Below are 14,881 nucleotides of genomic sequence, written 5' to 3'. Positions count from 1 at the left end.
AGTAACCATCAAAATTATAGTCTCACACCCCTGACCCTGGAAATATCATTTAGGATTAATTTCCTTCCAAGTTAAAACATTCCTCTGATGAGCTGCCCAGTGGAAAAAAAGTTTTCTTCTCTTATACTCCTTAACCCCACCCAGCTGATCTTTTGTATACAGAAATGTGAATGAGACCTTCCAATACATTACTGAAAGCATCTCTCTGCAGCCTTGCCTATGTCTTCACTTAGCCCATCTCAGTGTTCCCTGCAGCCTCTCTGAGATGAGATTAGTGCTGCTATCATTTTAAGGCAGCACAATATCTTCCAGAAGAGCAACTCTAAACTCCATCCATCCTATTGAAGTCAATTGCCTAGCAAAGGCATGAATACGGAAAACTTAGAGGCAGCTCTGCATGTTTTATCTCTTTTGGACTTCCAAGTGAGAATAATCACCAGAAAGTCTGGAGTTACTACTGATTATAATATACTGATTTTTTTTTCTGTCTCCTATGATTTTTAAACTTCAGTTAGTGTGAACTTTGACTTACATAGCTCTTTACGAATTTTGCAATGTCAACTGTGAAGTTTGAACTGGATTATCTTTCTCCTGAAGGCTTCAGACTTGAGCATGCTTCCAACCCAGAATTTACTTTAACAAGTTTGAATGAACTTTCTGAAGATTCTAGTCAGTTCGAACGTCAACACTCCAGTTCTGTCCCCACTGGTAAGCTAAACTTTAGATTATTATTTTTTAGTATCTTACATTACATCTGTATTTTTTAAATGTCAGATATGTAACAAATAAATCTTGATGTCACCTATTTTGCGGTGGTAAAATTGATGCCAATTTTAGTTTCTTCAGTTGTTTTTTCTCAAAATACATAAATAGTTTTCTACAAAAAGAACAGAGGGTTATCCCACTTGAGGGAAATGTCAGGAAGCAAATTTATTCGGGACACAGAAAAATGTTAATAGTGAAGTAGATTTTGTTTCTGAATGCTCAAGCCTATCAACTCTTAGTTTCGTTTGGGATAATTGATGAAATCAGGGATTTTTATCTGTAAACTGTAGAAAAAAAGTCCTGCCATCTTTCATTCATCTCTTTTATTTCTGTTTCTTTTGATATAATTATATGAAGGATAATATGTGCTCTTTACCTTCTCATGAAGAGTAAGAGAACATTCTTTTTACTTATGTTATTTTATGACCTGATTTTGATTCTATAGGAGCTGACAGTGTTGATAAAATTCAATGTGAAAAATTTATTTTTTGATATCTCTGGGTGGATAACTTATTCAGCATCCAACCGTTGTCATTTTGTTGCACTGCAGTTTTGAGGAAACAGTGCTGTGTACTAATATTCTGCATATCTTAAAAAAATTCTGTGGCTCTGCTTTACAGTGAGCTATGAGATGTCAATAATGAATTAATTGTGCTTTGTAGGAAAAAATCATATAATAAATAAATATTTTAAATGTTGTTCTAAAGGAAAATTCCCTTTTGAGTTAGTTGTTTTATCTCTCCTCATAAAAAAGACAGTATAATGAAAAAAATAAAAGTTAAGCAAAGGCTTCATAGTTCTGGATGTTACAGGACATTAATCTTTGTCTATTGTATAATCAGGAGATATAATAACTTTTAAAATTTTCTTTCATCCATAATATTATTTCTCTTTCTTAACTTGAAAGTCCTACTTGTATTGAATCTGCAACTTCATACATGGAAAAATCAGGTTTTTATACCGATGAACATAGCAATGGACTTGGACAGGAAAAAGAAGTTCATAAGTAAAGTACTTATTTAATCCTGGTTTAAATACCCATGGTCTTTTCACCATGTTTTTTTGCCTTCTAGTCATCTCTGTTCCAGTTGGCACATCTATTCAATAGATTCAACTGTTGTCTTTATGCAGCTGACAAACGCAGCTGTAGCCTAGATATGAACTCTTCCCCCACACCTGGAAGACACTTTCACCTCAGTTTCCTTGGTGGTGCTTCAGATTCAACACAAATAAGCTAAACTGCCTAAAAAATGCCTCATTCTTCTTACATCCTTATTTTTGTCAATATCCCCTAAGTCATCTGAAACATTCCTTACCGTTGCAATATAAAGTCAGTGCTTCTTTGTATGCATATTAGTTTAAAATATGTCTTCTTTACCTCTTGTCTACCACTGTGGCACCTGTACTCAACAGGGAGCTTGGCTTCTCTATATCTTGACTCAGTGATTGCCTGACTGAGGGACTGAAAAATTGGCCCTTTTCATTTCCCTGGTGCATGCACCTTATAGTCTTTTAACTGATCTTGCCTTCAGGTTTTCCAAAACAAGTCTCTTTGCCCATTGACAGCCACACAGTCCTTCCTAAGCACAAATCTGATCTATTCCCACTTGTGTTTGGGATTTCTATAAGTCAGTGTAACCTGTGTTATAGACCTGGTGCTCTAGGACCTAAATCTTTTTTTTTTTCCAACTTGTCAGCTTCATGTAAATACCTACATCCTACAAAAATGATTTATACTTCCACTTACTGTTCATGCTTTTCTTTCAAAATAATTTCCAATAATTATTTCTCCTTCCTCTATTTAATAAGATCTCACTGAGAAAAAAAAAATATTGTTCCCAAATGCTTACGGTTAACTTTTTATATAAAGGTATATTACCTGTCATTAATTTCTACTAAAAGTTTGTTTATATATGAAAATGTTCACATTGTATTTTTGTTGTTGTTGTAAATACATATGTCCATGGCTTTTCTTCTTTTAGATTATGTTTCTTAAAGGTAATTGCCTTTTCACAGTTGTTTGTGCATATGCATAATGCACATGTTACAAATATGATGAACTAAATTACCAAATAGTAAAGTATAGTTTATCTTTTAATGTATTTTCTGTCATAGGAAGCACTTGTTTAAATCAGGTTATACTTTTTTCTTTCCAAAATCCTATGTGGAAATTATCACACAATTTTTTGCTTGATGAAAACATTGCACAGGATAGTATCAATGTGGAGTTTGTCCTTCATTTGAACTGTTTATGGAGCATTGAGTCAAGTTGTATTCATTCATTTAAAATATACTAATTGAATATTTATGACTGAGAGTGCTTGAGGTGTCTACCTGAAAATGAAAATGAGGTAACAGTAGAAGTAGGGAAAGAATTCTGTCCTTTTATCTCAGTGGTCTGACAGTATGTTTTTAACATGCATAAGCACGTATCTCTATCATGGGAAAAAATATACAGGTGAATGTTAATGCATAGAAAGTTGAGCATTTGTGTCTAAAGAAAAATAGATTCTATTGTCAATAAAAACAGTATTTATATCTTTCAATTATATGATACCTTAAAGATAATTAATACATACAAAATAGAGTTCATTTATCTTGAACTTCATTAAATGGGAGAATCCAAAGCTCAGAGAAGTAATGTAAATGGACCTAAGCCATACACATAGTGTGTGTGTGTGTGTGTGTGTGTGTGTGTGTGTGTGTGTGTGTGAATGGGTGATAGCAGAGACAGAGGAAAGTTGAAGAACTCTTAATCTATTTTCTGCTTCTAAGAGTTTAGTGTTCTTCCTTTTTGCTCAACACTTCGTGGAAATTATGATTAAAAACAGTCCCATAAAACAAAAATGCTTCCTTATGTTTTGAAAATGGATTTTATCAGTAATTAGAAATGAGTATATAAACATCATCCCTGGATTGTGGAATGTGCTTTAAATGACTTTTAAGGCTATGAACATTTCATCATCATGATCATCATCGATATATATGTACATATCTATGTATGTATATAAAATGTTACTTTATCATACTGGAAGTTATATGACTACCAATGGGGCATACCTGTTTTAATTCTTTTTATCCTTGTAAAACAAATACGTCCCACTGGTAGTCATATAACTTCCAGTATGATAAAGTAACATTTTAACCAATATGTGATTCTTAGTTCACTTAGCCAATACCATAATCTGTTAAAAATTTCCGGTGGTCAAAAATCTTTTGGCCATAGTGGATATTCTAGAATTTTGTCTATAGCTTCACAACACAGTCTAACATATTTGAGAATGTATGTGATTCAACTTTTAAAAAGTTTGCTGGAGTGCCTGGGGTGACTCAGTCAGTTAGGCATCCAACTTCAGCTCGGGTCATGATCTTGTGGTTTGTTAGTTCAAACCTTGCATTGGACTCTGTGCTGACAGCTCAGAGCCTGGAACCTGCTTCAAATCGTGTCTCTGTCTCTCCTGCCCCTCCGCCACTTGCACACTCCCTCTCTCTCAAATGTAAATAAACATTATAAAAACCATTAAAAAAAATAAAAACATTGCTAATTTGATTTAATCTAGGATTTTGTATGCTTATTAGATTCTAGAACGCTTTACATAGAACATTTCCTAACATCCTGTGAAACTTGCTTTGGTGATTGATTTGGTGTTAAAGAAATGAATTACATAATACTAATGAAGTAATTGGAGAATGCTATAAAATGTCAAGATGAGGTCCCACTTAGTCACAAAAAAAGGAGTGCCACTTTGGGCAAGGTTCTAACATCCCTCCTGGATGATTCTTCTAATCTGAACAATGTCTAGAATAGATCACTTGATTTTAAAGGCCACTGACAACAATAAAAATGGTTAATGAATATAATTAGATTTAAAGCATTCCCAAAGCATGTCATTAAGCTAAAGACAAGAATATGAAGAGAAAAAACAAAGCCTCTGTTTACATATAATTTAAAACATCAATAATGAAAGCAACATATGCAAAGAATTTCTAATTTATGAAGTTATTTTACATTGGATTTTCATAACCATTCTAGAGATCAAATAATTTTATTACTCCCATTTTTATAAATAAAGAAACTGCATATCAATGATATTTTACAGTGAAATTTTAGTAAGTGATAAACCAAGAACTTGGACCCAGACTTTTTCCAATTCCAAATATTATTGCCACTCCACTAGTATAAGTTCAAGTTCCAGTATTACTACTTACCCTGCTACTATGACAATAATGAAGATGACAAAAACAGTATTTACCATTTTATTGACAATACTAAATACTTGAATCCTGATCTCATTTTACTCTTCTATAATATTTTGAAGCATGAAGAAGTCAAATGTTACTATAATTGTTCATCATATTTCAAGTATAGATTTATACATCACTAATTTACACAGTAACTTGCTATTTTCAATTCAAAATGGTTGAACTGAAATCTTTGTAAGAAAAGACATTTCAATAATTTACCAATCCAGGTAAGACTACTTGGTCTATAAAAAAGTAAGTGTTTACATGGAGATTTTAAATAATGATTATATTAATTTTAAATGAGTCCTGTATATTTGTTGAGTCATTTGCAGAATGATTTTGTAGTATTAATCATCTTGTCCTATCTATATTAGAAAAATGTATTGAATTCAAATAGTTCCTAGCAAACTAATCCTAACTTTTGAGCAGTTATCATTAAATACTAGAAATTGACCCATGGTCGCTATATTTAAAAACTGCCTTTAAATCATTTCCATAAAAATTTCCTTCTATATTTTATCTTTAAAAAAAAAAAGAAAATAGAGCCCCAGGGACACCTGAGTGGCTCAGTCAGCTACGCTTCTGACTCTTGATTTCTGTTCAGGTCATGAACTGAGATTTAACCTTTTTCCTGAGATTGAGCCCTGCATCATGGCTCCGCCCTGAGCATGGAGCCTGTGTGAGATTATCTCTCTCCTTTCTCTGCTCCTCCCTCCTCACATGCTTTCTATCTCTCCCTTTTTCTCTCTCAAAATAAATAAATAAACATTTTTTAAAAATTCCAAATCTTAGCAAGGTGCTGGTATATTATAGATTGAAAGCAACATTTTGAGCCAAGTAAGAAACCTATCTGTTGCCCTTTATTTATAGCTGAAGATTAACTTGAAATGATTTACCCAGAGTTACATACTTACTAGTAAAATTTTATTTTATTTTTAAAAAATTTTTAATGTTTTATTTATTTCTAAGAGAGAGAGAGAGAGCGTGAGCAGGGGAGGGTCAGAGAGAGAGGGAGTCACAGACTGAAACAGGCTCCAGGCTCCGAGTTGGCAGTCAGCACAGAGCCCAACGCAGGGCTCGAACCCATGAACCGCGAGATCATGACCTAAGCGAAAGTCGGACGCTTAACCGACTAAGCCACCCAGGCGCCCCATACTAGTAAAATTTTAAAAAGCTGGGTTTCATGATGTTTTGTCCATTATAGCTGATACTAAAATAAATATCTCTGTCAAAGATTTCTTGGTATCATATCTTCCTGATAACAGATGAAAATAAATCTATTCAGCTGAGATTTAACAGTTGTGACAATGAAGTGTTGTCCTTTCCTAAAAATAGCAATTTTGGGGTGCCTGGGTGGCTCAATTGGTTAAGTGTCCAACTTTGGCTCAGGTCATGATCTCATGGTTTGTGGGTTCGATCCCTGCATTGGACTCTTAGAGCTTGGAGCCTGCTTTGGATTCTGTGTCTTCCTCTCTCTCTGCCCCTATTCTTCTCATACTCTGTCTCTCTCTGTCTCTCAGAAATAAATAAATGTTTCTTTTTTTTAAATAGCAATTTTTAAGGTCTCATATGATCTCAAACAAATACCATATTTTCAAAAAAAAAAAAAAATGGTGTTAACACTATTCATAGTAGCCAGAGGAGTAAAGATAAACATTTGTAAACATTACATATCCCCATCAATCTACATGATCACACACACACAGTCAGTCATTGCATTCTTTTAAGAATTTGACTGTATTTATCTTTCAGGATATGTCTTAGAACCTAGAATTGACTAACCACTCTGCTGAAATTCTAGCTGTACTAAAGTTAGCATAAAAAAAAAATCTTCATCATCATGGTGACTTAGGGCTTTATGAGTTAAGCTTTGAGAATGTTATTTCTTTGTCTAGAGAAGAGCATTACCTCTAAGGATATGTAAGACAATCTAAAGAATAGAATCTATTCTATGACCTTGGGACAGAGGATGGGCACCCACCTAATTATAGTCCAGAAGACCATCTCTGACCAAAATATGAAAGACCATTGTGTAAAAGAATTCTTGTTCAGTTAGAAGCAATTAGAGGTTCTAACTTTTTGAGATACTTAGAACTATGACCAGTTGCCACATGACCAATGATAGCTATTATGCTACCATCATCAACTGTTTATATTTATTAGATATCTACTCTGCGCCCAGCTCTCTGCCAGTCTCTGTGAGAAATTTAAAGTATTTGGAAGTTCCATTGCCTGCTCTAAATGCTCTAAGTCTAGTTATGGAAAAAAAAAAAATCCATGTGAGTGAAATAAGTGACCATCGCATCCTGTCTGTTTCATTTAGGACAGGAACACATCAGCTGGAGAATAGTGCTTTAGCAGGGTGGTTCCTGAAGTTCAAGCATAGCTTGTGGATCATTTGCATTAGAATCACCAGGATGCTTGCAACACTTGAAGATTCTAGGGTTCCCTCCCAGACTCTTTATATGTAAACTTTGTGTATGCAATCTAGGAATCTAGATTTTAGAAGTTCTTCATATTATGTATATATACACTGAAGTTTGAAAATCAATGCTTTTGTCAAGGCAAAAGTACATTATGGCACATTTTCCAGATAATTTCTGATCATAGTAATCCACAATCAACTATAGCTTTTTTGTCAAGAGGCTTTTATAGTAAGATTGTTAATCCATTGATATACTCGACAGTGTTTTCCTATTTTTCTTACATTACATATTACCTTCAGATGAATTCATATCAAATTCTTCCAAAGAGCCCTACCCCTCATACCTTATATAAAACATTTATTTTTCCCTGTATTAGGTGCCCTGAACTATCCATTTCTGTGGAATTGATATCAATGTTAAATGCTTATTTTCTGCATTTAATCTTTCATTTATTTTGCTGTTTGATATTGGGTGTAGCTTTAGGCTTTCAGTGCAGTTTTATCAAACAGAGAAAAGACTTCCACAGGATAAAGGATATGTTCTACTTCTCCCCTGTTCCCTAAAGAGAGACCAGCAGAGAGCTCTATGAACAGAGGAGCTGAATTGCTTGTTTCGAATATGACTTTACCAAGATGGACCAATTGATGGAAACCTTCACTTCCTTTGTGGAATTTTTTAATATAACTCTGATCTCTTAATGGCTCTGCCTAGGGGCCTTCAACTCATTCTGTCTTAAGAAGAGCAATCTAGGTTCATATAATATGCATACTTTGGCTGCTGTGGTAAAATGAAAAGTTAATGCTAATGTGATGTTGTAAAATGAAATAACCCCAACAATCATCATTTCGTTAAATGCCTGCTGCAAATATTCTACTAGGAATCCAGTACATCTATTATAATTCAAAATGATAAATTTAAAAGTGGCCTTTCTGATAACATACAAGGTTTGCTAATGGAAGTATTGATAAGTGGCCATTGCATACTGCAAAACCCTTGGTGGAGTTCACTAAACTAGATAGAGTTAGAGATAGATACAAATACATAGATATCTCTCCTCAAAAGTCTCCTGGTATTATGTCTTTCTGAAAGCATATGAAAAAAATATTACTCTTTTTTTTTGGAATAGGCCTCAATACCTTGGTTTATATCACACTTCATACAGGAAATCAAGGATTGTAGTGAAATGTTTACGATGAGATTTGCAGGTTGGCATGGTGAAAGACAGCCAGTCTTTATTCATAAAGTTCTTTCTGGGAAGCAGTTGACAAAGAGTTCTCTATAAAGTAGTGGGTGGCTTCTCATCTTAAAGTATAAAATCAGATATGCTACTGATAATTTATAACCAGTTATAGAAAATGTACTTTACTTAACTTGCAAGTATTATTCTCTTTAAAGTACAGTAGATTCTAGAGTCTAGAAATTATTATATCAGCTTGATAAGGTTTTAGGCCAATTTTTCAGGGAAAAAATCATAGAACAATGTGATTATCAGGCACAAAGAGAGAAATAGCTGCTACTGACTCCAGAGTCACGTTGCTCCTGCTGAGATGATAAAGTTTTCACCTCTGCTCTTACCCCAGAGTACACTGAAAATTACTGAGTAGACAGGAAAGATGCACAGTGATACCCCTCTATCCCACCCCTATGCCCTGATTGGTTGCTTCTTGAGTCACTGCTGAACTTCCTTTCTGGAGTGGGATGAACTTCACAGGAAACACATTGGCCAGAGAATAGTCAATGGGCAGACCCAAAACAAAAACAAAACAAAACAAAAAAAGCCACTCTGGACCTATTTCCTTGTTTGAAAAACAAGGGACTTGGAGAGTACATTCTCTGATTTTTAATTTTTTAAGCATTTGGTTTAAGAAAAAAATAACAAGGTTCTATCAGGAGTGTCCATCTAGTTCTGCAAGTCACTGTAAGTTCTGCTTAATATAAATTTGCACACTGGGGAAACTCATCATTGGCTCTGATCCCCCAGCTTCCTATGGCTATGTGTGGTGACACCCATTACTGTTGGACTTTCTCAAAGCTCATCGTGCTACATGACATGGGGATAATTTCATGTCCTCAAGAATGTTGGAAAAACCATTGCTTGTCCCTTGAGTCAGCTGTGGTGGATCCTATTATTGAAAGTGGTGTTTTGTCTATTTTTAGATGACCAACGAACCACCTACATTTCCCATGTTTGTATCTTACTTTCACATTCTCGAGTTTCAGCTTTCATTTTGCTTGTCCTTTGCTTTTCCCTGGTCTATAATTTGAGTTCTCAAAAGCTAAATATACTTGCTTGTGTTCTCCGAAAATTCTATACAGAGTTCTTGCTCCCATTTGTAAGTAGAAAATATATAGACTACAAATATAATCTTATGTTTAATATTCTCACATTTGACTTGTTATAAGTAAGTCCAAAAGCCTGTGTATTTATTTTCATAATTTTTGAGCTACACATTTTAACTGAACACTGAATGGTATAGAAGGAGTTGTCTACCTAAGAATAGACCCTGTCAAATAATCCAGTATCTTCATGTAAATTAAAATTGTTATTTTACATAAACAACAGTAGAGAGGTAATTGCTTAGACCCTAAGCAAGCTACAGCTCAGATATTGCTCTGATACTTCAGAATTGTATGATTTCTGTTGTCTGATTTTTGTGACTCAGAAAACAGTGAATCTCTTTATGTTTCTATTTCCTTATATATATGAAGTGTATACAACTCTCTACTTCAAAGAATAGTTAAGAATATTAAATTAAATAGCAACAACAGCAAAATATTTAGCCTGTAACTAGTATCTAAGAAGTGCTGTTATTCTAAGTATATTGTGTACAGTAGATTATATATTATAATGGTATTGTAGAATGTGGTGATTGACCACCATATTCTGCGCATTATATAGTCCATCTGAGACAAATTGCAGAATCTATGTAGGGCAAACTGACCTGCTCGAATCCAAGTACAGTTGTCCACAGGAACATATGACTAGACAGAGAATAAATGTTACAAACTTCAGAAGCATTTATTTTATTTGATAAATTATCCCATTAATGTTTAATATTAAAAAAAAGAGGGTTGGGTAGGGAGTAGAATGAATACCTAGATTAATTTATATAATAAAATGCCAGACTACAAAGAAAATTCTTGTTAGCTTAGAGATACCTGTGGCCTTTAACTTTTCTCTAATAGAGAGACATTTCCAGAGGAAAGTTTGTGAAGCACTGGAAAGAAAACAGGTGTTGGTTGCATGATAACCATGGTTTCATTTTGCTCTTGATTAGTGATATCCCATGATGCCACTGGGTACTCATGGAATTTGATGAGGCCAGTAATTTGTCCTAGATCTAGTGGGTTAGTTTTAGTATTGACATCATGAAACAATGTTCTCTTCTCAGAGTGCAGTTGGGAATTTTACTTTACTTCATTGAGATTTGGGAAAGGGAGATTTTTGTGTGTGCTGGAAATTAAACTTCTGTATTTTGTTCCGATTCCAGATAAAAGTAGGCAGAGGAAAGTCTTCCCTGTGTTCATCTTTAAGAGATTATATAGCCTCCTTGAAGGGAGATGCTTTATCTGAATATTGAATAGCACATTAAACAAAGAAGCAGAGATATTAGAGACAACCATGCACTATCAAGTAACTTCACTAAACTTGTAGATGGGAAGAGCTAGATTCACAAGCTTCTCTTATATGAGAATATGAGAGCAAGGCCAAGAAAGCATGATTGGTAGGTTACCTAAGACTACACAAATAATTAGAGATATAGGTCAGTCTGTAATTTTCTCTGTCCTGTATTGTCAAGCCTTCAAGTATCTTCTAACTCCCAGGGTTCATCATGATAAGAGATGGCATGGACTTTGCCATAGGACAGCTCTAGCTATGACTCAAACACATAGATTTTAGAACTTGTGAAAGTTACTTAATATTTCTCTGCCTACTCTTAATGGAATGCCCACTTTACAGAATTGACTATGGGATTGAGAAAATGTATGAAAAAAAAAATGTCTTGTACAGGGACAGGGCTTAAAAAACATATTTAATGGATCTGAGATATTTCCTCATTTCCCATTTTCAGTGTTTTGCCTATCTGTATCACTCCCTTGTGTCTCCTCAACTCAAAACTTCCTGGGCCATTCATATGAGCTGTTGTGAGGACTAGGCATAATGAATCTAAAAAACAAAGTGTTCTAATATATATAGATATAGATATAGATATAGATATAGATATAGATATAGATATCACTGTGAGTTTTCTAATTAATTCTTGCAAACACAGAATTTTTATTTTATTTTATTTTTTTAATGTTGTTATTTATCTTTACGAGAGAGAGCACGAGTAGGGGAAGGGCAGACAGAGAGGGAGCCAGAATCCAAAGCAGGCTCCAGGCTCTGAGGTGTCAGCACAAAGCCCGAAGTGGGGCTAGAACTCACGAACCATGAAATCATGACCTGAGCTGAAGTCAGACGCTTTACCGACTGAGCCACCCAGGCACACAAACACACAATTTTTAGAGCAGACTTCCCTGAGAGTGATTTATGATTGATTTCAAGAAGATAAAGACCTGGGAGTATTGGTCTAAACATTTCTGGTAATATAAGAATCCTAATCTCAGGGCACCTGGGTGGCTCAGTCATTAAGCGTCTGACTTTCAGCTCAGGTCATGATCTCACAGTTCGTGGGTTCGAGCCCCACATTGGACTCTGTGCTTACAGCTAACTCAGAGCCTGGAGCCTGCTTCAGATTCTGTATCTCCCTCTCTCTCTGACCCTCCCCTGCTCATGCTGTCTCTCTTTCAGAAGTAAATAAAACATTAAAAAAAAATCCCTGTAAGAATCCTGATCTCATCAGTTGTTGGTTTATTTTTCTTTATCAATGAAAAAATTATCATTTCCCTTTATCTGTCCTGCTCATGTTTTCTTCAGAGTTCTTATCTGATGCCACAGTAATTAAACACAATCTAGTATTTCATAGTTCCTCTTTTCCACTGAATATTTGGCTCTTTCCAGCCAAATTTCAGAATTTAGGCTCTATTTCCAAGGTAAAAATGGAGAAAAGTCTCAAAGCAAAAGATTTAAAGAAGTGGTCAATTCTATAGCAGAGTCAAGAGCATGGAGTTAGGTAATCACTTGGCTGACATATTAAATGCTACATATTTCATAATTTCTGGTGACCACACAATAACCACAGAGAGCTTGGTCATTTTTTCCATCTCCTTTTGCCTTGGAAGCCAAATGAAATTATTCTCAACAGTTAATCTACTCTCCTTACTATAGCCATCCTTCAAATGTTGAACTGTTATAAAGTTCTTTTAACTCAATAAAATACATATGCAGACACTTTTAAATTTGAATTGAAAGGGGCATTTCATCATGGGCAAATGATGAGGAGAATAAGTGGAAGTAATGGAAGTTCAGTCGTATATATTGTTTATTGCCCATGAGTTAACAATATAATGTAAGACCTACTAAAATGTGAGACATTGTACAAGGTTAGAAATAAATTAAAAGGAGACTAAAAAATATGGTGTCATCTCCTAGTGTTAGAGAAGACATTCACTCCTTACATTAATACTTACTGAGTAACCATATATACAATGTACCATACACACAAATATACAAAATATACATTTGTACCATATATACAAGGTACTTTGATAAACACCCATTAATATATCCATGTGTGCAGGTGTGGCTAGTATCAACCTTATTTTCCCTGACATGCCAGACTCCAGTGGCATCTCTTGCCCCATTCTCGTCCGTAAGTGTCCAGCAGTAGCTAGGGTACTTCTTTCAGTCTTAGACTTGCGTTCTCATCTCACCCTGAATGTGATATTAGAATCTTCAGTGGTAGAAGAAGGAATAGGCAACCATGGACAAAAGGAGAGCCTGCGTGGAGAATATAGTCCCTGTGTACATGTGTCCATGTCCATTTAATTTTAGTCTTTAGTTTCCTGAAAGGTAAGCTAAGGAAGAGTCTTCCCCAGGGCTTATATTCTATGCTTCTATGTCATGATGTTTTTTTGTTAGAGTTCCCCTACTGTTTCTTTCTAATGCACACCCTCATGGGTCCTGACTTGGCTACCATTCTAATACTCATCCACATTAGACTCCTCATCGCCCACAAGTATCACATTATGTTCTGCATTATTCCCCCACCCCACCCCCCCCAGCATCTCATTCAACCCACCTGGTGGAGCATCTGTGCCTTCTGCATGACAACAGCCTTTCTAATGCAGAATACCCTCACCAGAATATGGGAGGCATCACAAATGATTGGGGATGAGCACTCTCTTCCATGTCCCAGGTCCAATGGGCAAGAGGCAGAAGCAATGTTTATTATTTTTTTCTTCTAGTGTAAGTGGCAGGTGTTAGAGAACAATAAGAGATTTAGGATAGTTATGAAAAGTCAAAGTGAAATTTTTAATATCGGTCACATGATGAATTAAATTTTGCTGAGCTATCCTAGAAAATTATCATACTGTATTATTTTAGGGGTTTAGGGTTTTCTGTCTTTCATGCAGTGAACTTTAGAATTTAACTCTCAGAGCACACAGAAGTTGCTCGTAAGTTGGAACTGATCAATCGGGAAAAAATGAGGTAACTCTTCATTATAGTGTGTGCCAAAGGAAAAAATCAATGATAAGGGATATGTTTTTTGAACTTTCAGAAAAATAGATCAATATGGCCCAAAGAGAATAGAAAAGGAAAGAAGTTTAAAAGAATGAAAGAGGACATCCCTAGGAAAGGAAGAGACATAAATTGACCACCGAATATGGTATCATAAATTTTCATTTATGTGTCGATGTATGCATATGTTCATTATTTTATTTTTGGCCAAAGTTGCATACATTCCTCTTTCTTCTAACATAAAGGTTCTGGATTTTTCTTGGAGAATCAACCCCTTTCCTACTCTTTGATGATATCATTTGCACCCATAATTTAATCTGTGTCCAAGGTTAGAATTCCTTCCAATTATTTCAGTTCTTGGGCCAATTTTATGGGATACTGCTCCTTTGATTTGACTCTTTTATCAATTATAGTAGAAAGAGTTCTCAATAGTGATATGTTGATAAATTTCTAGTTTTCGGTAGGAAAGTGACAAGAAAAGGTCTGCTTGGCTATAGTGAAAGATTTGTGATGTAGGATAGTGAAAAGTAAGTTAAGTACGGATAGTATAGTAGGCCTCAAATGCCAAATTAATAGTGTTTACCAGAACATTTGACAGATACCTTACTATTTCTAGGTGACCCATTTTAGCTTTCCCTCACTTTTTAAAGTTAAGGCCTTGGTAATATTAGGCTGGGGCCATAGCCAAACCATCATTCTTAACTCAACGATGTCTCACAAACTGTGGCCTTAACCTCTGTTCTCAAGATTTCTGGCTCTGTACCCTTTTGGAGCTAAAATAGATAAAAACTAAGACTCATATAGAAGTTTAATATGTCCC

The 14,881-nt window shown here is 35.0% G+C and overlaps 1 protein-coding gene across 1 annotated transcript in view; it reads left to right on the top strand.

Annotated features, from left to right (window-relative positions):
• The first annotated feature begins 554 nt into the window (after positions 1-554).
• Positions 555-14,881, top strand: part of ANO3 (anoctamin 3) — a 398,246-nt gene continuing 383,919 nt past the window's right edge. Inside the window, exon 1 of the mRNA XM_039218371.1 lies at positions 555-708. Coding sequence (XP_039074302.1) covers positions 555-708 — 154 coding nt within the window. The remainder of the gene's footprint in view (positions 709-14,881) is intronic.

Source organism: Hyaena hyaena, unplaced genomic scaffold (genome assembly GCF_003009895.1).
Source record: "Hyaena hyaena isolate Hyena2069 unplaced genomic scaffold, ASM300989v1 scaffold_753, whole genome shotgun sequence".
NCBI lineage: Eukaryota > Metazoa > Chordata > Mammalia > Carnivora > Hyaenidae > Hyaena > Hyaena hyaena.
This window is presented reverse-complemented; position numbering and strand designations above follow the sequence as displayed.